At 35.3% G+C, this 22,519-nt stretch overlaps 1 protein-coding gene, 1 long non-coding RNA gene and 1 other non-coding gene across 3 annotated transcripts; 2 read left to right on the forward strand and 1 right to left on the reverse strand.

The window, feature by feature from the left end:
- Positions 1-492: 492 nt before the first annotated feature.
- On the reverse strand, positions 493-5,905 carry LOC132054389 (alpha-soluble NSF attachment protein-like). The gene is made up of 9 exons (XM_059446408.1): positions 5,598-5,905; positions 4,524-4,573; positions 4,358-4,430; positions 3,718-3,797; positions 2,812-2,963; positions 2,149-2,308; positions 2,012-2,059; positions 1,791-1,871; positions 493-712 (listed from the first exon to the last, which is right to left on the reverse strand). The coding sequence occupies exons 1-9, from the start codon at positions 5,740-5,742 to the stop codon at positions 632-634; spliced, it is 870 nt and encodes a 289-aa protein (XP_059302391.1). The 5' UTR covers positions 5,743-5,905; the 3' UTR covers positions 493-631.
- Positions 5,906-6,956: 1,051 nt separating this feature from the next.
- Positions 6,957-7,038, forward strand: TRNAS-UGA (transfer RNA serine (anticodon UGA)). The gene has a single exon. It is a non-coding gene; the product is annotated as a tRNA-Ser (tRNA).
- An 11,724-nt stretch (positions 7,039-18,762) lies between these two features.
- LOC132051613 (uncharacterized) lies at positions 18,763-21,642 on the forward strand. The gene is made up of 2 exons (XR_009413803.1): positions 18,763-19,076; positions 19,370-21,642. It is a non-coding gene; the product is annotated as an uncharacterized LOC132051613 (long non-coding RNA).
- The last annotated feature ends 877 nt before the right edge of the window (positions 21,643-22,519 follow it).

Here is a 22,519-nt window from a genome sequence, read left to right on the forward strand (position 1 = left end):
CTCGCATTAATTAATAAAATAAAACATATGTTTTCAAAAGTTTCGGCGGATATTATTGGTGTGTTCGGTAAGAATTTTCCATGAAAAATACTTTCTTTTAGAAAAATAAATGGATTTCTTACTTATTTTCTTGTGTTTGGTACGTATGGTGTACACAAATACTATGGAAGGTGGGAATAGGGGCTACGGGAGTGAGGGTGAAGATGAGGTGGCTTGAAGGATACAATCAATGTAGAATGCTTCTAATTACAGACTTGTTTTCCCTACTTTTCTTGCGTTTTATTTTCCTCATTTTTGCTTAATTGCTTTTTCTGTATAAAATGTTTTTCAAAAAATTTGACCAATTTAACATAAAAAAATTGGAACACTTCTTTTCAGAAAACATTTCTTCCATGTGTGCGGAAAATCAGAATGGTAACCGGATGTCGTTTCGTAGTGCAACGTTTCATCTTGTAATCAAATGGTATATGTTAGTAATGTAGAGTTTTATGCTGGAACCAAGTGTTGTATCAACATAATGCAAAACTATATATCAGGGTAATAAACAACGCTATTAGATATATGATTATGTAACAAAAGAAAAAACCAATGTAGTTCACAAATAGTATCAGACTGTCAGGGAAGAAAAAACTCAAGTGAGATCATCTTCCTCTAGCTCCTTAGCCTTCACTGCTTCCTTCACTTTCAGTAGAAGTGTTGTCTTCCAACCATCCTGGAGTGAAATACATGCAAACAGAAACATCATAAGTAATTGCGAAGATGAACAATGAAAAAGACAGCATAGTACATAAGATGTTTTCATGATAATTGAGCCAAACGAATTTGACATTCACAATTCAGTCGGATGATGAAACCAATCGATTTACAAGTAGTTAACTTCTTGCAAGACTACATTATCAATTATCCAGATCAAGACAAGGATTCCTTTTCTTTTATGCAGTTGTTTGAGTAAGGGGGCAAAAGGGCATCACCGATTACTTAAGATTAGTGCCTCAGGTGTGACCTATTGCACTTGTTGCCATTGCAGGCAGACGCAGAGTCGTGATTTCCACTATGTGGGTTCTGGATTTTAGAACGACAACTTTAAGTGGTAATAACTGGGTTCTAAGTTTAATATTTATACATATTTAATGAACTTCTTAACACAAATATACGGTTTGAGCAAAAGCTACTGGATCGGCTGAACCCCTCTCCGGGCTTCTATCTCCAGCCCTGATTGCAATTGTCAAATTCTACATTCGGGTGAGGGAAAAATACATTGTATGATTTCTTTCTATCTACCTAAGCCTTGGTGGATAGATTTATCCAGTAGATGTGTTGGTAGGATGTAGCAAGTACCCTGGAATAATCAAAGTGTGCGCAAGCTGGCCCCGACTCCACCACATCCAAAACACAGCGTCAAATTCTGCATTCAAATTCCATTCAAGTTCCTAGAGTTGATCTAAGGCTCTAAACAAGGGCTCTTTACCCTTTGCATTCAAAGAACGGATTAGAAAAATGAAATGGTTCAACCTTAAAACCACTTAAACGTGAAGTGATATAGATGGACTTCATAGAGCATGGACAAAAAACAGATGTGATTAGTCTCTACCTTCAGAATCTGATGGGCTGAATAACTGATTGACATGAATTTCTAACCTAAAATGCTAGAAAAGAAAAAGATCCAACAATTTCAGGTACAATTTTTTGCCATGGGAACCAAGAATTTGACTATGATATTCAAGCATTATTAGGGAGTACGTGACTGAAAAATGTGAATCCAAAACAAGAACGAAGTAGCTCGAATTTACCAGTCGTGTCATGTTATCATATTCTCTGATCACATCAGTAAACTTGTCAATGTTTTCCTCGTCAATAGCAGCTGCCAAATCCTGCATGAAAAAGGTAATCTCCTAAGTTAGTCTGTAGTTACTACACTCCAAAATCATTTATGCAGTGGTTGAGAAATACTGAGTAAAAGCACTTGAGTGAAAGTAACAGGAACCCCTTAGTTAGACAAGCTATGACATACCACTAACAATTTGTACTCACGTGTACTTGAAAACGTGGGATCCAATTCCTGCAGATGAAAAGGCAGTATTTACTTAAGAAATCATGCATTGTCTCTGCGTTAAAATCTTAGAGGCACAAGAGGAAGAAGTTATCTACCTGATAACGTTCTAATGCATTGTCAATTGCAACGACATCACCTTTACAAAGCTGGCAAATACCAGCATTAAGAAGATGTCCTCTAACTGCATACTTCAATAAGTTGTTCTTGACCGAGTCTCGTGCTATCTCCTCAAATATCTCAATTGCTCTCTGATATCTGGGTGAATATTGTGTCAGACAGTCAATCTTTTCGAAGAAAGACTCAATTCTTCTTAGACATAGAGCAATTAGAAGTTAAAATAGGACTAGTAGCTTATCAACATAACTAAAGGTGAAGCGCTTTTAACATGGCCTTTACTATTGAGATCTTCTCTTAAATTATTAATTATCAGTAGAGGTTTTATCTCAATTCTGAACTGATTTTGTTTGCTTCATTACTTTCCTTTTTTTTATCATCCAAACATGAGATTGACAGTACTAGCCTCTCCGGAAAGACTTGGATCAAGTTCAATGATTCCACAGAGAAATGTGCAAGATTAAAAGGGAAGCTTAGCATCGACATGTTCCGCAAGGAATTATCTTTTATAAGTTCTAGTTCACACTTTAACCTTTTTTTTGTCTTACTTGTGTCAATCTTTCCTCGTTCGACATTGAATTTCTCAATGACAAATATTTGATTTCTTCTTTCAAGAAAAACTACCATAGACCATCAGTACATACTTGTCTGTTTGAGCAGAGAACTCTGCAATTTTCTGCTTGCACTGATTTGCAGTTGTTGTTACATCTTCACTCTGGAAGAGATCAGCTGCTTTCTCATAGAAAACGATAGCCTGCTCCAAATTTTGCTCTTGCTCATACAATTCAGCAACTTCCTTAATACAGAACAAGAGTATCTAGAATCATTTACTGGGAGTAAAAGCCAAATTACCTCAATAAGAAAATTTCTGAATACAAGGCCAGTTCACTAGACACTTTCTTGATACATAAGCTGTTTGAAGTGTTAAGCAACCTAAAGAAACAAGGCTAGAACTGAATGAAAACACCAATAACTTGACCTTTTGCACCAATATTGTCAAAGGCGAACACTGCAGAAAATGACAAGGTCTGCTGCTTTAAGCGCAAAATGCGATCAAAGTGCAATGTTTAGCGAAGATATGGGAAATAAAATAAAAATTATATTATGTAATACAAGAAACTAAAACAAGCGACAATTACATAGAAAAAGGATCAAAGAACTACAATCACATGAAATATATCAAGTAAAATCATGTAAATCAGGTTAATAAATTATTATGAATTTTCAAAGATACAAACAAATTTCTAACGTTTCTTAAGCAAAATTATATCACTTGTCGGTTAAGTTTTTTATTTTTGACATCCTCTTCAATAGAGAGTCCACAGGTGACCAGGCGCAGAGCTTAGAGCCTTGGTGTGTGCATTAAGGTGCTGCCTAAGCAAGATGAAGCACCCGGACAGAGTTGTATCTAGCTTTAGGACTTAAACGGCCTCTATGGAGCCCTTAACAACATTGTTTGCTGCTCAGAAGTCTGATTAAGCACACAATACCGGCATTGAGAGTATCAGAAAGTACATGCAGCTTCTCAAAGGTAATATAGTTATCTATACCTTGTAATATCTGGCAGACATACTTAGCCTTCCAATCTCCAGAAATATGTTTACTGCCTGCCCTAGACAAGATATTGCCTCTGCAAGATATATGTTGTGAAAAATTCTTAAGCAAAGGAGAAATGGGCTAGAAAGGAAGGGATGCACAAATACAATGCGATGATTTCACAGAAAATGAACGCAAAAAATAGTTGTGAAGAGTACACACACCATAAGATTTTTTTCAGTTAGGTACTGATATATGAACCAAGATAGTTACCAAGAGATATCAACTAGTGATCAAGATAATATATTCCAATCTAAGATCCTTATTGAAAATTCACCAAATTGCTAGTGACATTTTGTAGAAAAAAGCACAAACTCAGCCATAAAGGAGGGAAGCTAGCAGCTTAAAGACAGTCGAGAAAGTATGCAAGGATATGGTGCAATCACATATGACATCAACAACCACTCAAAAGACACAAACTTCTCCAGTGAGTTACTAGACCCTAAACCTATTAATGTTCCATTGCTGAAAGAATTATTATAGATGCTTGTATCTAAAGAAATAATGGGCTTATATCAAAATATGTCACGTCAAATACTAGTTTGAAGTGCATGAAATGTTCCAAGAGAACGAGGTATGCTCTAACTTACTAACCTTTAGTATTGGTCTTCTTGTAACAATGAGCAGCATCAGCGTAAGCATTAGCAGCCTCGTGTTTGCTATCCAACTGTGAAGATGGGTAAAACAAATTTCGGGAAGTCAAAATTTTGTAGGAAAAACTAGTATAAAGCATCAAACAGAAATTGCAATCAAGCACTACCTTTAGATGACAATTTGCCAATTTCACATATACAGCTCCAGCTTTATCCCCTAAAAGAATAACATGGGGAGATTAGATCAGTTCCCAGAATATATCACATGCTGAACTATATATCACATGCTGAACTAACTTACAAAACTGCAAGCCTTTTCCATTAAATTCTCCAGAACTCAAAGAATCATCAATCTTGCCATATTAAGACGTCTTTTCCAATAGTACAACTGATTGTCAATCTTATAAAAAGTAGCAATTTAAATTAATGGATAGAGTACTTTATTCTTCTTCAAAAATTATCTTTTGCCATTTTAGTCTCAACTCATGTAAGCATATTCAGTGCCTTACACAAAGCACAGAGACTACAGGAGAAACATCAAAATCTTGTACATGTGAGTCATAAGAAAAAGTTAATTCAGGCAAATAGAAATGTCCAAAGCATGGTAAAAGTTGCTCAATAAATAATTTTCAAGCATGATCCCGAAAATATAGATAAATGATAGAAAACAGAAATGATCTTCTTTCCAGCCACTTTACAACCCGAAAAATTTCAGTTTTACGAAAAATTACAGGGTTTTTCATAATCAAACGCATTGGAACTAATTTGACCAAACAATCATCTGCATGTAAAGAAACATTCATTTAGAAGATGATTGTAGTATCATAGTAGTTAGAGACCATGACATAACCAATTGGAACAAGCTTTAATTACATCATAACAACGAAAAAGTAAATGATTTGGATGACATGCCCCAAGTTTTTTTTTTTTTTCCAAGCGTGGAAACCCCATAACCAGAAATAGCAGGATTGATTCTCGTAATAATAAAATAAATAAATACGTAAGAATTATCGAATTCAAAATAATTATCGGCTAGCACGTATATTGGTTAATTCAATAAAACGGGAATTAGCAGATCAATCGACCAAACAACAAGAATTCGAGCAACGTTCAAATAACAATTATGAACGATCACCATAATACAGAATTTAAGGAGTGAAAGATAAATAAACAAGATTTATTTATAAGAAATGATAATTTTCCAATGAGTGTAGATAAAAAAATAAAAATAAAAAACTAACAAGATTTGGCGAGTTTGAAACAATTGCCAGCTTTATCAAATAAATCAGCTGCATCTTCAAATTTAGAGCCGAATAGGGCCCACCCACTAAGCTTTTTCTCCGCTTGCTTCTCAAATTCCTCTCCTCTGCCTATGTGATCCCCCATTTTTGGACAAATTAAGGCGATGATGGTAATCAAGTGAAAATTTAGAGAAATAGAGGAAGAAAATGATATCGCGAAATAAATCTACAAGAAGAATGCATGAGAGTATACTCCCGGCGTTTCCATTTATGTAAGCGTATTTGGCTAACTACGGAGTTTAAGAAAGAAGATAGGACTTTTAAATTTGTGATATTAAATGAGTTACATATATTTGTAGGGCTATAAATTACTGCATAAAAGTAAATTGTTTTCAAATATAGAAAGAATTTTCTTTATAGTACAAACTAATAAGGAAATAGATTCACATGAATTGAAACGGATGGAATATATACACACTATAAATAAATACACGTGCATGATGAAAAGAGTTTTTTTTTTTTTTTTCAAAAGTTGATTGTTGAAGAAGAAAACAGATTGAATTAAGCACGTGACAATATGAATTCAATTGTGACTTCTCAAGTCTAAAAAATACTGGCCATGGACACCAAATAGGCACAATTTATACGCTAATGCTTTTCACAACAGGTGTATGGTGTGCTTAGGAAACTAATGCTTTTATATAAATTGAGCGAATTGTTCTAAATAATGTGTCATACCGTTACACGGCTTTAGTTTAGTAATGAAAGCCAACAAATAGTGTGTGGCTTGGGTCTACGTCACAAATTAGAACTCCACCGGAAACAAAACACTAGCTGAGAAGAGTTGAAAGGCGGATCCATTATTCACCAAACGCTCACCACAGGTTCTCAAGAATGCTCAATTATTTAAAAAGTAAGTATCATAACTCAACATGCCATACTCAAAACTACTTTTTCATCTGTTTATTTGTTTTTCATAAATTTTTAATAGCCAAACCAAACTAAAAAAAAAAAAAAATGGTCCTCTTTTCAAAAAGAGAGAGACAGCTAGAGAGTGTGTTAAAGTGTAGTATAGAAAGAAAATATACGCCAAATCAAGTTTTTATGGGTCAATATGAGATATCAGATATAATCCAATTTATCCCAAAATAAAATTAAAAAAATAGGTGAATTAATTCGCATTATGATAAAATCGAGAATCCAAAACTTAGATGGATTGAGTGAATTATAATTACAAACTTTGCAATTTTTACCAAATCAGTCCAATAAGTATTGCAACGAGAAAACCGAACAAACAGTCAAAAGCAGATGCGTATATTACATCTAAGTAAATTCCCGAAGTTTCAGTGCCATCTCTCTGTGGACGTGCCGGAGTGGTTATCGGGCATGACTTGAAATCATGTGGGCTCTGCCCGCACAGGTTCGAATCCTGCCGTCCACGTTTTTTCCTTTATGCCAAATTACAGTTAGAAATTTAATTTATTGCTTCGTTGGGTTGCATTGATAGGTAATTCAACATAGACCAGGTGAATTGCCGTCCACGTTTTTTCCTTTATGCCAAATTACAGTTAGAAATTTAATTTATTGCTTCGTTGGGTTGCATTGATAGGTAATTCAACTTAGACCAGGTGAATTGAACGGTAATAAAGTTGAAGTGATTATATGTTGGGGCAAAGGGGATGAAAGCTTTTTCAAATCTAAGACATGAGCAACTCCATCTTTTCTTACATGGGATATCAAAAACGAAAAAGGTTTGAATACATACGGATACGCCTAAAATTGAAATGATTTTCGTTTAGGCGTTTTGCCTTGCACCTATTGAACACTTGTAATATGGATCAATCTTTTCTTACATGGGATATCAAAAACGAAAAAGGTTTGAATACATACGGAGACACTTAAAATTGAGATGATTTTTCATTTAGGCATTTCAAGTCTTGTACTTATTGAACACTTGTAATATGGACCAATCTGATACTTTTGCTAACATGATTGATAGCGTGAGTTGATTCACAGCAATTCAAAGGGTGAAAAGGTAAAATACAAGTTTGATGTGACTTTTAACGGTAAAGTTTGTTGATTTTACAATATATACATATATGAATCCCACTTTACTTCCCTAATATTTAAGGGTTGAGAAATAATACCCCTTCACATATTGAATGGGAACGATAACTCCCTTATGGGATACTTTCCGGTAAGAATTTTCTTTTTTTGAATAAAGATTCTTTTCTTTTCTTTTCTAGAATTAAAATATAAAAACGGAAAAGGGTCAAATATTACCCTGTACTATCAGAAAAGGGTCAAATATACCCCTGATTTTACTTTCATTCCAAATAAACTCCTATCATTATACTTTTGATCCAAATATACCCCTCTCATTATACTTTGGCACAAATTTTCCCTCAATTTTAACGGAAAGTCACGTGTCAAGCTTAGAATCAACCAACCCACTCTAAATTTTAAATACCCGATTCCTTAAGAAAACCACCAATTTAACCGACTCGAAACTTGCAAACAAATGCCATGTAACGACCCGTTTGGTCGTTATAGTGTTTTTGACCCATTTAGCCTTGTTGACCCTTCCCTGAGTCCCGTTAGTATGACTTGTGACATAGTGAAGTTATTCATTTGATTCCCAAAAGGTTGGAATATGATTTGAGTCATTGCTGGAGGAACTAGTTAAGTTAAAGATATAGAGCTGACCACGGTCAACATCGGATTAAGATGACCCCGTGTTAATGTTTTGAAAGTTGCAACAAGTTTGTATGATGATTTTAGACTTGTCCACGAGTTTTGGTGAGGTTCTGAAGAGTTTCAGATGGATTTGCGTTTTGACGCACTCATATTCGATGTTTTCGCCGTAGTTCTTTGGCTATAAGGGGCACCATATTGATCAAACGACCTTTTTTTGTGTCTTTTGATTGAACCATTAGATCCGTATCATAATTACGAAGCTATAAAAAAAATCATCATATTTCGCCTTCGGATGAGAGAGTTATGGTCATTTTAGTGCGGGTTGTACCGACGTGGGTGCCCCGCGAAACGAAGTGCGAGTGCTACAAACGAAGGCCGGGGGGAGCAGAAACCTACTTTTATATTGAAATTTCGAATCCATTACCCACAAAACCCCAACCACAGTTCTCAAGAGAGAAAGAGGCGAATTTTATTCCATTCATTGATAGGTCTCCACCTTTAATTGTTCCTTTACCCTTCTTCTCTAAGTTCCATGGCTAGTTTAAGGTTCTTTAATGGTGAATGGAAATCCTAGAACCCTAGAATTAGTAAACCCTTAAATAATTGATGGGTTGTTAATTTTATTATTGTTTAATCATCTAAGAGGATAGATTATCACTTCTTAGGATGAGAATTGTGTATTGAAACTTAGGGTTCTAATAAAAATGAGAACTTTGGCCTAAAATCTATTTTGAAAGGGTTAAATTGATTAGAAACCTATAAATTGGAGGATAATGATTGTTGGGAGTGAGATTATGATATAATTACCATTTAATGATGGTTTCATCCATTTGAAAAGGGTAGAAGAAATTGAGTCTTCTTCCCCAATTGTTGTTTTGTTGATTAGATAATATGTTGCTTACTTAGCATTATGGTCTGTCATTATTTACTAGACTACCATCGTTTTGAGGCATTTCAGAAATAGAAGGCTCATGTGGAGTAGTTCATGACTCCTGTTCTGCATTCAAGGTAGGTTACGACTTACTTTAGTTAGACTTTGATTAGTGAAACGTATATATTTTGTAGAATTGATGGGAGAAATCATGATTAGGTCTTCAGACAAGATGTATGGTTGGATATTACCTAGGTTGGTATGACTTCTGATTATGTGGGCTTGTCGCCATTACTTTATGTATTGAATAGGTGGTGTATTTGTTGTGATATGTGAAGGAAGGAGTTAATATGTATACTTGTGTTGTTGGTTGTGGCTTGTGGCCCTGTTATGGTGATTAGGTTTGTCACTTTAACTGTTGCATTATGATACGCATTGCACTCGTCTCTCTCTCTGGTTATGACATTTATCGTCGGAGAAAGGAAGGTAATGAGATTAGGCCTTAAAGGAAGGTAATGAGATTAGGCCTTAGTCATGTTGTATAATTGTGATGATATCATGCATGGCATACATTCTCATTTCACATTATATATCAATATCGAATTATGACTTGGTGCTGATGATGATACATGAGAAAATAGAGCACTTAGTGTCGTAAAATTTAGTTGTGAGTCGTACTTGCTATAGTTGGAAGTAAAGAGTGTTATAGACTCTTTATGACGACTGAGATAGGTTGTCTGATTCATTCCATAGTTGAGTCGATTTATCTAAGTCTTGATATGACTTATGGCAGTATGACTTCTTGTACCTTCATTGTTATTTTAGTGCATTGATTTACCATATTTACACCCACTTCTACATTTATACATTCATACATTATGGAAATGTTTTGGAATTGTTGAAAGGAAGGTGTTCATATATACCCTTCACTGATTGATTGAGATAGTCGTATAATTAGGTATACGGTTGATTATTGGTGAGTCTTTTTATGACTTGTGTTACTATGACTGTACTTTATTGTTTCCGGCTTTGATATGTGTTCTTGAGTTATTCACTGTGATTTGATTATGAGGCATTGTTGATGAGATTTTGAGATAGAACATATACATATATTAAGGCACATTTAACAGGGGGTGACGATGTGGCCTAGTTGTGAGCTTGTGGTCCGAGGTTCGTTCCGAAACGAGTTGTACATGGACACCATGGGTCCCCTGCAGGTCGTGACTATTTGGGGAAAACATTACCATTTCGCATGTGTATAAAGGTTTGGAGTATTTGACCAGTGCATTGAATTGCACTTCACATCATTACATTTTATTCTGCACTATCACATGGCTTCTTATTTCGGATTGGCTAAAGTGACTAAAACACCCCTAAACTTGGCATAAATTGCAACTTTACTCCCTGAACCATTGCCACACTAAAAAACACCCCTAATCTTGGGTAACTGAATTTTAATTCACCCCTGCGTTGCCACATGGCACTGCAAGTGTGCACAAACACTTTCAGGTGCGTGGGAGGCCCCACATCACTTTTTTTAAAAAAAAAAAAATCAATTTTGGAAAATTCATTAAAAAGTATATTTTTTTAAAAATCAGAAAAAACTATTTTTTTTTAAATGTGGAAAACCCATTTTTTAAAAATAAATTTGGACTGGATTTTTTATTAAAAATGTGGAACTTTTTAAATCTTGAAAACTGAATTTTTTTTTTTTAAAAAAAAAAGAAATGTGCGTAACCCGTTATTTTTTTAAAAACAAATTTGGAAAATTGATTTTTTTTTTTAATTTAAAAAGCTAGAATTTTTAAAAATCTGGAAAACTAAATAAACCAATTTTTCTAAAAGAATCTGGAAAATTGAATTTTTTGATTAAAAATCTGGACTTTGTTAAAATCTGGAATACTGATTTTTTTAAGAATAAAGTAGACAACTGATTATTTTTTTCTAGATTTAAAAAGTATTCTAATTTTTCGAGATTATTTCTTTGTAAAAAAATGGGTTTTCCACATTTTAAAAAAAATCAGTTTTTCCATATTTGTATAAAACTCTGGTTTTAATCCACTATTTTGCCAGTTCTTTTTAAAGAAGTGTCTTAAAAGAATCATGAAAATTTGAATAATTGAAAACAATCAAGTTTTCAATTATTTTTTAAAATATCAAGTTTTTTTTAAATAATTCATTTTTTACAGATATTTTAATTAAACTCTAGTTTTTCAGGTTTTTTTTTTAAATCAAATTTTCCAGATTTAAAATAAATATTCCATTGTTCCAGATTTTTTATATATAAAAAATAAATCTGTTTTACCATTTTTTAATAAAAAAGAACCAGTTTACATTTTTTTAAATTTTTTTTTATCTATGTGGAGGACACATAGGACGAAAATGCCAAGTCGAAGGCGAGTGCATTCCACTTGCCGTGGCATGTCTATGCGGGTGAATTAAAATCCATTTAGTCAAGATCAGGGGTGTTTTTAAGGGTGGCAATAGTTCAGGGACTGAAGTTGCAATTCGTGCGAAGTTTAGGGGTGTTTTAGTCACTTCAGCCTTTCTAATTTGGTATGTTTGTTGTACCTTTGTTGTGACATGGATCAGATTATGGACTGGACCGGAATTGTGGACTAGTGACTCTGCCTAGTTCCAGGACTTAGAATTGTTGATTATAGACTTGAGATTATTAAGACTTGTCAAACTTGTGGTTTAGAAGCTTCACCTTAGGTGTGATTCAGTTATGTGATATGTTGTGACCTTGATTTGGGTATTATGTACCTATCTGCTTATCTTGATTGATTTTATGCTTATATGCGTGAGATAATCTTAGTCGGCCTATGATGCTTACTCGGCACTGCTTTGTTTGTCGTGCTACTCTTGTGTACTCTTCTTTTGAGTGCAGAGTCTATTGCTAGTTCCAATTTCTTTCATTGAGAGTGATCGATGCAACTTGATCGAGATTCCGGGGGCGAGCTTTGGCAGTGCTGGAACTTTCTATATGTTGCTTGTCTATTTTGTATTCTTGAGACAAGTATTGACATTTGAGATTTCTATTTCTTAAGGACTTGTATCTTCTTGGTAGTAGCTCTTGTACTAGTCCAGACCAGATTTTGGGGTTGTTGTTATTTCCGTACTTGTTATCACTATGATTTGAATCTGTTAAATAAATCATTGCTTATTTCTGCATAATTTTTATAAATGATTAAAATGAGTTGGGAATGGTTCTCCTATCTGGGAGGGACAGTGTAGGTGCCATCACGATTCACAAATTGGGTCATGACAACTTGGTATCAGAGCCCTAGATTATCAGTCTTACAAGTACAAAAGCATGTCTAGTAGAGTCTCGCGGATCGGTATGATGAGCTCCATACCTATCTGTGAGAGGCTATAGGACATTTAGGAAACTTCCACTTCTTTCATTCTTTCATGTTACTTCATTGAATTTGGTATCTAGTAGATTCCAATTGGTATCTGAATTTTCTTTTCTTATTCTCCCATGAGTAGTGGAAACTCATTTCCTAAACTCTTATGCGAGTGGTTTGTGTTGTGACATGGCTTGGTATGGTGCTAGATGCGTCTTCCTGATTCGGATGGGTGACTAAGTTTGGTATCCAACTATGACTTGAAGTTTAGTTGCGTGGGTTGCAATTTAGACCCAGTTATTTTTTCCATAATCTTGTATAGAAAAGAATTTGGATAGATTAATCTCCACTGTTAGGAAGGGAACAATTGGTATTTGACATGCTCGTCAGATTAAGGTTGCAAGTTGTACAAGAGTAGATTGTGTATTCGGTGTGGAAAAGTTAAGTTGAGTTTCGACATGACTATATGGTAGTGGTTTGTGGGTTCTTTCAGGAAGGTGGTTATCGATTTTAGATCGGAAAGCAGTGTTACTTGTGACGAGTAGAGGCTTAAGATGTTAGGCAGCTATGGTCCTAGTCCCTCGGTAAAGGGTATGTCTACCGTTTCTTCGTGTTTAGAGGAATGATAAGGATATCGAGGAGTCGAGAGCTAGTTGATTTAAGGATTATGTTGCGGTCATACATGGTAGAATACACATAAGGGTTCAATGTTGAGTTGTTATGTTTGGTTATGCCGTGAGCTAGTGATTGATTAATTAATGATTTAGTGATGGTCAAGTCTAAAGTTTTTAGTAACCAAGGAACTATCGGGTGATAGTCGGATTTCGGGTTGAGACATGTCAAACCAGAAAACATTCTGGTGTCTGGTGCCCGCCGCAGTGGCACCCAAACGCTATGACGGACCGTGTCGACGGAGGTCCGATCATGCAGCGGACCCATGGCGAGGTCGAGGTCCGGACTACAGCGGACGACGGGCAGTTTTCTTCGTACTTCCTAATTTAAATGCTTAGAACCTTGTCATTTCCCTTCATCATTCTCTAAGTATACTTGGGAGATTTTGATAGCCTTGTACCTGTTGTGTTAGTTTTGACTAATTCACACTGTGCGGGTGTTGCTACTCGGTTGGGTGATTGGATGAAAAAGATAATCGCGCAAATGGTTAGAGGTGCTCTGGGTCGACCACTGGGACATTCGAACTGGTAAATCAATAATAAGGTTTGAATAAATTCAAGTTGTGGAGAAAATTTCAGAATTTGAGTTAAGAGAATTTGAGCGAAGGCCCCTTGGTAGAGTAGGTGAGGACATTAGTAGGACTACTATGTGATACACTGCATTTAGAAATTATTCAGTTTCAGAGTTGATTGAGTTAAGGACATGCTGTTATCTCCAGGAATGACTCTGCAAGTTGCAAGACTTATGAAGGTGTGGTATTCTACTGAGTGGATTCGAGAAATGATTAAAAGGTGATGATGGTTGTGCTTTGATTGGAATGGGGGGGATTGAAGAGTCGGGAAAAAGGTACGGTTGATCAAGAATCGATAAAAAAAAATAAGGTACATCTTCGGGATTACCTAGGTTAGTGTAAGTTGGGGAAGTGTTGTCTTACCTATTTCAGACGAAGTGTGATCGTGAGAACGAGCGCGAGAAAGTCTACAAAAAATGGACTGAGTGATATGACATAGTTCTCGTGAGCTTTCGTGATCACCGACTAGTGAGAAGCAAATTTTAGGTAACCAACGTGTTAAGGCTGATGGAAGTGGCTTGTGTGATTTACAGTTGGATAAGTTCGTAACATTCTGCAGTAGATGGGTTAGTGTGGTCTAAAGGAGAGAAATTCTGGAAATGCCTATAAGGAGAAGTTTAGAGTTGTATTTTTGAGATGAGACTGTTCTCGTGGTAGTAGGTTATGTTGTGGGTATTACTAATCAGATAGCTTGTGTGAGCATTTTCAGAACGTTAAAAGACTAGAGCTAGTCGCCCCAGATGGGTGATAGGACTGTGATTGGTTTCAGAAAGTTTGGAGTCAGTTCGAGTACTATTGGTTGTATTCAAGGATTGTGCATTCACTCAAGATCAGTATTGTTCGAATTAAGCTTGATGAACTATGTATGTTTTCCATAGAGACTTATCAGTTTCCTAGCAAATCACCTTCACGGATTCGATAGGCTACAGTTTAGATTTGAGGTATGACAGGTTTACCGAGCTTTATCTAGGTTTGCGAGTACACTTGATGATATTTTACCAAAGTCAGTTATTCAGATAGCTATAATGGTTTACGTCGGGCTTAGTAATGATTCGAAGAGGTACTATGGGTGCGAGAGGTCCTTAGAGTGATCAAAGTGGGTTATGTTTTATGGCTATACTAGGGCTTGTGCTATTTGGGAAATATTGTGGGACCCATCAATCGTGTACAGAGGTGTGGTTATATAAATCAGAGGATTCAAGCAAAGGTAGTCCTTATATTCAGGAATCAGTTGTGTAAGAAATTTTGAGTCTAGAAAATATGGGAATTTGGGGTTTGAGCTAAGATAAAGTAAGTTTTCGTTGATAAGTCGAACGAAGTAGCTATCAAAGAAATTCTTGCATATGGAGACTTCAGGTGTGGTTAAAATAATATTCCTCGGTTATCGTCGGCTTCGTACTCCGCTTAACCGTTCGAGGACAAATGATTATTTAATTGGTATCTGATATAACGACCCGTTTGGTCGTTATAATATTTTTTGACCCATTTACCCTTGTTGACTCTTCCCCGAGTCCCGTTATTATGACTTATAACTTAGTGAAGTCATTGATTTGATTCCCGAAAGGTTGGAGTGTGATTTAAGTCATTGGTGGAGGAACTAGTTAAGTTAAAGAGATAGGGCTGTCCACGGTCAACATCGGGTTAAGATGACCCCGTGTTAATATTTTGGAAGTTCCAACAAGTTTGTATGATGATTTTAGACTTGTCCACAAGTTTTGATGAGGTTCCGCAGAGTTTTAGATGGATTTGCATTTTGACGCGCTCGTATTCGATGTTTTCGCCATAGTTCTTTGGCTATAAGGGGCACCATATTGATCAAACGACCATTTTTTTGTGTGTTTTGAACGAACCAGTAGATCCGTATCGTAATTACGAACCTAGCAAAAAGAATCATCGCATTTTGCCTTCGGATGAGAGAGTTATAGTCATTTTAGTGCGGGTTGTACCGACGGTGCTAACATTATGTAGTAGGGGCGCGCAACGAACCGTGCATCGAAACTCATTGCTGCGACGAAGCCATCGCGATGAAGCTAGGAACGCTGCAACGAAGACCGAAGGGGGGGGGGGGGGGGGCGAGGAATCCTACTTTTGTATTGAAATTTCGAAGTCATTGTGAAAACTGACCACGATTCTCGAAAAGAGAAAGAGGTGAATTTTATTCCATTCATTAGTGAAGCATCTTCGAAGGTACTTCCCTACCTTTAATTGTTCCTTTACCTTTCTTCTCTAAGTTTCATGGCTAGTTTAAGGTAGGGGTGGCAAATGGGTAGGTTGGGTTGAAAATGGTTTGAATAAAAACGGGTTAGGTTTCAAACCGCCCATATTTCATGCGGTTAAATATGGATTGGGTGATAAATGGGTGGGTTGGTTATAGGTTAGCCCATATTATACAAGTGTAATATTATTTCAAGTGTAATGTCTACAATTTTGTTTCTTTTGTCAAGTAAAATTAATTTTTTCATATATTCATAATTGATATTATGAAATAGAAATTTCAGGGGTGGGGTGAGGGGTAACTTTTTTTTTTCCATTATTTATAAAAGTAAAATATATGAAATTGAATTTTTTTTAGGGGGGGGGGGTGGGGCGGGGGTGGTGGTGTTCGTGGCGTGGGGTGGGGGTAAGAATTTTTTTTTTCCATTTTTTATAAAAGTATATATGAAATTGAAATTTAGCGGGGGTGGGGGTAAGAATTTTTATCATTTTTTATAATTTTTTTATAAAAGTAAAATATATGAAATTGAAATTTAGCCGGGCGGGGGGGTGTTGTGGGGTGGGGGTAAGAATTTTTTATAAAAGTAAAATATATGAAATTGAAATTTTTTTTGGGGGGGGGGGGGGGGAGGGGTGTGGGTAGCACGTTTTTTTCCATTTTTATAAAAGTAAAATATATGAAATTGAAATGCGAGGGGAGGGAGGGGGGGGTCGTTGAGGGGGGGTGGTGGGCGGTAAGAATTTTTTTTTCACTTTTTATAAAAGATGAAATGTATGAAATAGAAAAATATGGTTGTTTTGGGGGGGGGGGGGGGAGTGCGGTAGGGGGGTTAGGGGTCGGAGTGGGAGGAAGAAAAAAATTTCTCATTTTTAAAGTATATGAAATTAAAAAAAAAAAAAAAAAAGTGGTGGGGGGGGGGGAGTTAAGAAAAATTCCTCACTTTTTAATATTTTTTTAAAGAAGTAAAATAAATTAATAGAAAATACTGAGGGGGGGGGGGAGGGATGGGTGGGGCATGGCGGGGTGGGTGGTGGGGTAAGGGGTTGGGTGGGAGGTAAGAAAGAAATTTCTCATTTTCAAAATGAGTTGTTATTGGGTGTAATGTATTCTTATATGGATACCCATATTTGCCCATATTTTTATGGGTTAAAAAGAGCCCTTTAGCCCATATTTACCCACCTGAAATATGAGTGACCCAACTCACTAAAATGTGGGTTAAATGGGCTAATTTTCTAAATATGGGCTCAACTTGCCACCCCTAGGCTTACCCTTGGTGAGACTTCCTGTAGCGAAACATATACTTAGATGATATTGTCGGAGATAGCATGTAAACCTTCGGGTATGAAGTTGGGATGGATATTGTCTTAGGTTGAGCCTTATTGCGTGATTGGGGCTAGCCACCCTGTTGTATTGTGACTTGATTTTTCTATTGTGTTGGCTTGATGCCAAGTATTGTTAGTAGATATTGAAATATGTTGTCCATCTTGATTGTGATATTGTAGTATCTTACGGCTTACAGTCGATAAGAGAATAGAGTGCTATATGACTTGTGTAGTCTTCACTAATATTGTTGGCGTACCCATGTTAGTACTTGTGACGCATATATTATTGGCGTACCCATGTTGGTACTTGTGGCTTTGATGTGTTATTGGCGTACGCCTATTGGTACTTGTGACATTGATTATATTGTTTGCGTACCTATGTTGGTACTTGTGATATTGATTAGATTATTGATGTTGATACATGCATTGCGCGCATACTCATCCATTCATGATACACTATTGATACCTTGATGTTACTTGATAAAACACTGTGATGAGCTGGGCTCGATTTTTACTTGAGTGACATGAGAGTTCGATATCCGATGTTCGTCACGGAATCATGGATTGAGTGAATTAATACTTGATGAAAACTCTTTTTACTTGAGCGACGTGAGAGTCCGATATCTGATGTTCATTCCGGAATCGTGGATTGAGTGAGTGCATGGACTCCGCGGGTCCTCCAGGGTGGTGCCGGTGAGAACCCCCGTGGGCAAAGATCGAGGGTCCCGTCTGTCTGTTGTTGACACCCAATTTTGGCCCTCCACATGTTTAATTAATTAGTCAAACTTCTTGATATTTACAATAAAGTAAAATAACCGTTCGCAGAAGGAAAAAATATTCTTTTAACTAATTTCAGTGTTATTTGACATTTCATGTGGCAAAATATTCACAATATATATTATACATATTTCTGTATTGTTTTCGTAATTTTGAAGTATGTTATTAAATGGGGAAACCAAATTTCATCTTAAAAAATATATTCATTTTTACTTGGTACATATTTTGAATCGCCAATTTTGAGTCGTTCGCTATTCAATTTTGGTAACTAGTCCGTGTTTGTAAGTAGTTATTCAACTTTGTTAAGTTCGAGAAGTTTAGTTAATTAATTGGATAATAATTTGCCTCGAATTTGTTCAAAACCAGTTAGTTTCTGATTTTTGTTTAATTTTGTTCAGTTCTGTAATTTATGGCTTCAATTAAAAGATTTTGGTAACAATTTAAATCAATTTGGCTAGCTCTTAAATGACGTTGGCCACATTTGCAAAGTGCTCAACACTTAGTATTTTTAAAAAAAAAAAAAAAAAATCCTTCAGTTTTGTTCGCCCAATCCGCGCGTGCCACGTGGGCATGACGCTAATCAAGCCTTTCTTTCGATCTGGGTCGTCTAGCTATTTAATCCAATGGTCCTCTCTTTTCCCCTTTGTTTTTCCTTTATATATATATATATATATATATATATAATATATTCCTTTTCATTTTCATTTAAATGTTTCTTTTAATCAGGACCATCGATCAATATTTGATCAACGGCCCAAATTAAATCTCCCACCTTTAATTCCATCAAATCCCCAAAACATAGAAACCTTAGAGCCCTAATAGACTCACCTCTCCCATCGCCGCCTGCTCCCATCTTCTCCTCTCTTCTTTTTCCTCCTTCCCCATGCCAAAGGATACCATGGCAGACGAAGCCCATATCCCTCTCGTCCTTTCCTCACTATTCACAACGTCACCATGGTACTCGAAGCCATGGAAAAGCTTCCACTCCGCCGAATCCTCAACGAGTAAGTACTCTATCTTTTCCCCTCTTTTTCTTTCTGTCTCATCAACAGACCCCGCCCCCTCTCCTTCCATTTTTAAAAAAAAATTCAAAATCGAACCCAACCTTCAAAATTTCGTGTATAAATAGAGGCTCTTGGTGCTTCCATCAGGAGGTTTTTTTTTTTTGTCTAAGTTTTTAGTCTTGAAAGTTCTAAAAAAAAGAAGTAGTAAAATCTGAAAGCTTTTTTTTTTTTTTTTTGAAGAAAGTTTTAGCCAAAATATCTCTCTTCTAAGTTCCTTTCATTTCTCGTTTGAGTTTCGAATCTAGGGAATCAAAGTTGAAATCGATTCAAACACTCATGGACCCATTTCGTTGCTCAAAATCAGGTAAACTCGCTTCCCTTTTCTCTTTTGCTTTTTAATGTTTTTAGCCTGAAAATGTTACTCATTGTCGTTATGTTACTCATTGTCGTTCTTATTTTATCATTTTATACGGTTGAAATCCCCACTGTAATATGTGTTATTCGTTGAGACGGTTGAAATCCCGACTGAAATATATATTATTTTCTGATTTAGTTAGCCCTGATCGAAGAATGTGATTTGCTTTTTTCTGTTATTGTATATTCTGTCACTCTATGTTAGTTTAGTTGGTTTTATTTTCGAGATTGAAGGAGGGGCATATTAATTTCAGTTTGGGTCTTAGTTTAGATTTAGTCACTTTCTTTTGTTTATTCTGATTTGCTTCATTTCGGATGGATAATAATTAAGAATTTAGAAAGTTTTCTGAGTTGAATATGCTACGGTTCTATTTTGTTAAGTTTCTGTCTGGGGGATGATCACGTCTTCGTTTTAGTTGTAAGTTTCGTAAAGTTTGCGATTATGATTTTTGGGCCAAGAATGGGCTGCTTTTCTTCAGTTTTTCTCTTTAGATCAACTTCGAAATTTATTCGTTTTCTCGTTAAAAAATCTATCCAGATTTACTTCAACTTGTTTAAGTTTAATTAGAATCCAAATTTTCCTACTGGTTTAGTTTGTTAAATATATATATGTGTGTTTGGTTGAGGTCATAACTTGTTTTAGTTCAGGTCATAACTTGTTTAAGGTTTTTAAGAAATGTTCATGGACAGTATGAACAATCACAAGCTTCAGTTTGTCTAAAGTGGCTTACTTTCAATGGGTTTCCAAGGCGGGTTTTAAAATAGTCGACTTTAGTTCAGTTTTTGATTAATTAGTCGTTTCCCTCTCACCTCTCATTAGTAGAGTTTAAATGTTTGGAGATTATGAAAATCAACGAGTACAGTAGTTTACGTTTGAAGATCTAGTTTAAAGCTAGGTTCGAGATTCGCTTAAGTTTGAGTCTAAAATTTAGTTCTAGATTAAGCGTTGATGTATTGGTAGCGTAGTTTTCTCTCGTCTTTTCCTTTTACTATTAAGTCCAAGTCCGTTCGCTCTTTACTTGTTTGTTTATGAGTCCTTGTCCCTATTTTAGGTACTTACTTCGTTAAAAAACATAGAGTAAGAATTCCATTCTAGACTAGTTCATTTTTTTTCTTTCTCTAAGAAAAATTTAAGATGTTCGCCCTATTTCTTACCATTAACTTGAATACCTTCAGGAGTAGCTAACCACTTGTAAATGTTTCTTGTTCTTGAATTGGTTTTGATATCCTTTATTTCCTTTAGCATAGAAAATATCTTGGCTGTGAATTGTCACTCAAAATGGACTAAGAATATAGCTAATACCTGGTTGTATGTTTTTCCCAAAATGATGAGGAAACAGTTCATTTTCTTATCCTTTTTTTTGTTCTACTTGTTTAAGGATTCTGGAAATTACATGTTCAATTTGTTAATGGAAATCTTCTTTATAAAAGTTGGGTTTATGAAAATGAGTTGGCATGATTATTTAAAAAAAAAAAAAAAAAACAAGTCATTTGCCAAAAAAACTAACTACCATAACAAAGTTTGGTTTAAGCTTCTTGTCTGATATTTTTATAACATGGATACGTACCTACTGATCTATGAACTTAGTAGCAATACTAAAATCCTACAGTGTTTAAGATGTTAAATTTCCACCCAGTTTTTGTTCTCCTCACTCGAGACTAGTTCACTGTTTGCAATTAAGTGTTTGATTTTTTTTTATTTTTTATTTTTTAAAAAAACTTTGATTTTATCCTTTCCTTTACTCTTGCTGATCTCTTGTTATTGTATCTGCATGATATACATATGGAGTTCGATTGACCGCCTCCTATTCTAAGTTGGGCTAAAATCCCAACACAAAATCCTTGCGTATTTTCATCGAGTCCGAACAGCAGCAACAATTAACGTAAAACTTTGGTCTATCCAAAAGCCAAGTGAGGTAGAGAAGCAGCAGCGGCAGCATGATGAAAGAAATTGCAAATCTCGGGCTGAAGTTTGAAGAGGACCTAGGTCAGGGCTTTATTTTAGACTCTCGGATTAAGCCCGAGTCTTAGAATGATTTTTATCGGGATTGAGGCCCAATTCTCTACTCTCTTTAAAGATTTCTGCATTTACTTACCCTTTTGGTGTAAACACTTTGAAAACTAAATAAAGCCCCAGAAGGCATCTAAAATACGTTAAAGTTGCTATTTTACGTTTTCAGCTTTCGTCAATTCTATCCCGTTATCAGTTTTACAAATTCTTTTGGAGTTTTTCTTCATTACCATTTTAAAATCAGCAAGTTTAGTCTAAAAAGCATGATGCTCGTTTTTTTCCCTATTAGTGGTCAATTCCTAAAGTTTTGAAATCGTCTTTTTCGCTCAAAATTTATAAAATAGTTCTTGTTTAAAATTTCTAAATCTGTCTTTTATTTTTCTAAGTAATCAAATCTTCTTTGTTTGAAATCATCACAATTTTGACCTTTTTTTAAGGTTACAGTTCTGTAAAAATATATTCTTTTGCATTAGGCAAATTGTAGGTTTTAATAAAGGTTTTCTTTATTTAAAAAGTCTTGAAAATATTTGTGTTTGTCTAGTTTCCCGAAATTGAATTTGTTCAAGATCGAAACTCGGATAATTATAAGGTTTTGCGTTTACATGAAATATTTAACGTTTACATTATTTCACTAAGTGAAAGTAATATAAGCATTTGAGTATTAAGTAATTTTCAATCGTTTCTTTTAGAACCTTTCTTAAAAAACAATATTTCTTTAAGTTAATGACCTTTCTTTTCTAAATCACTTTCTAAACGAGTTATATTTTAGCCAATCTTTTCTAAATAAAATATTTCTTTAAGTTAATAACTTTTCCTCCCTAAATTGCTTTCTTTAAACAAGTTATATTATTTTTTAGCCTAATGTTTAAAATCTGCAGGTAACCGCTTTTGCGAATTTCCTGAGATGCCTAATAATACCTTTCTCGGAAAATCATTAGAACACTTATCCTTTCTTTGGTACTAAAAGTTTTCTTTTCCATAAATAAATCTTTTTTCCAAAATGGTTTCCTAATTATTA

The sequence above is a fragment of the Lycium ferocissimum genome, chromosome 4 (assembly GCF_029784015.1).
Source record: "Lycium ferocissimum isolate CSIRO_LF1 chromosome 4, AGI_CSIRO_Lferr_CH_V1, whole genome shotgun sequence".
NCBI lineage: Eukaryota > Viridiplantae > Streptophyta > Magnoliopsida > Solanales > Solanaceae > Lycium > Lycium ferocissimum.

Bases quoted from the DNA above. Each gene is read 5' to 3' on its own strand.
- LOC132054389 (XM_059446408.1), bottom strand. From the start codon at position 5,742: ATGGGGGATCACATAGGCAGAGGAGAGGAATTTGAGAAGCAAGCGGAG. The intron at 3,798-4,357 runs GTTAGTAAGTTA...TATATCTTGCAG, and splicing joins CAAGAAGACCAATACTAAAG to AGGCAATATCTTGTCTAGGG. The intron at 713-1,790 runs GTAAATTCGAGC...ATTTCACTCCAG, and splicing joins ATGATAACATGACACGACTG to GATGGTTGGAAGACAACACT.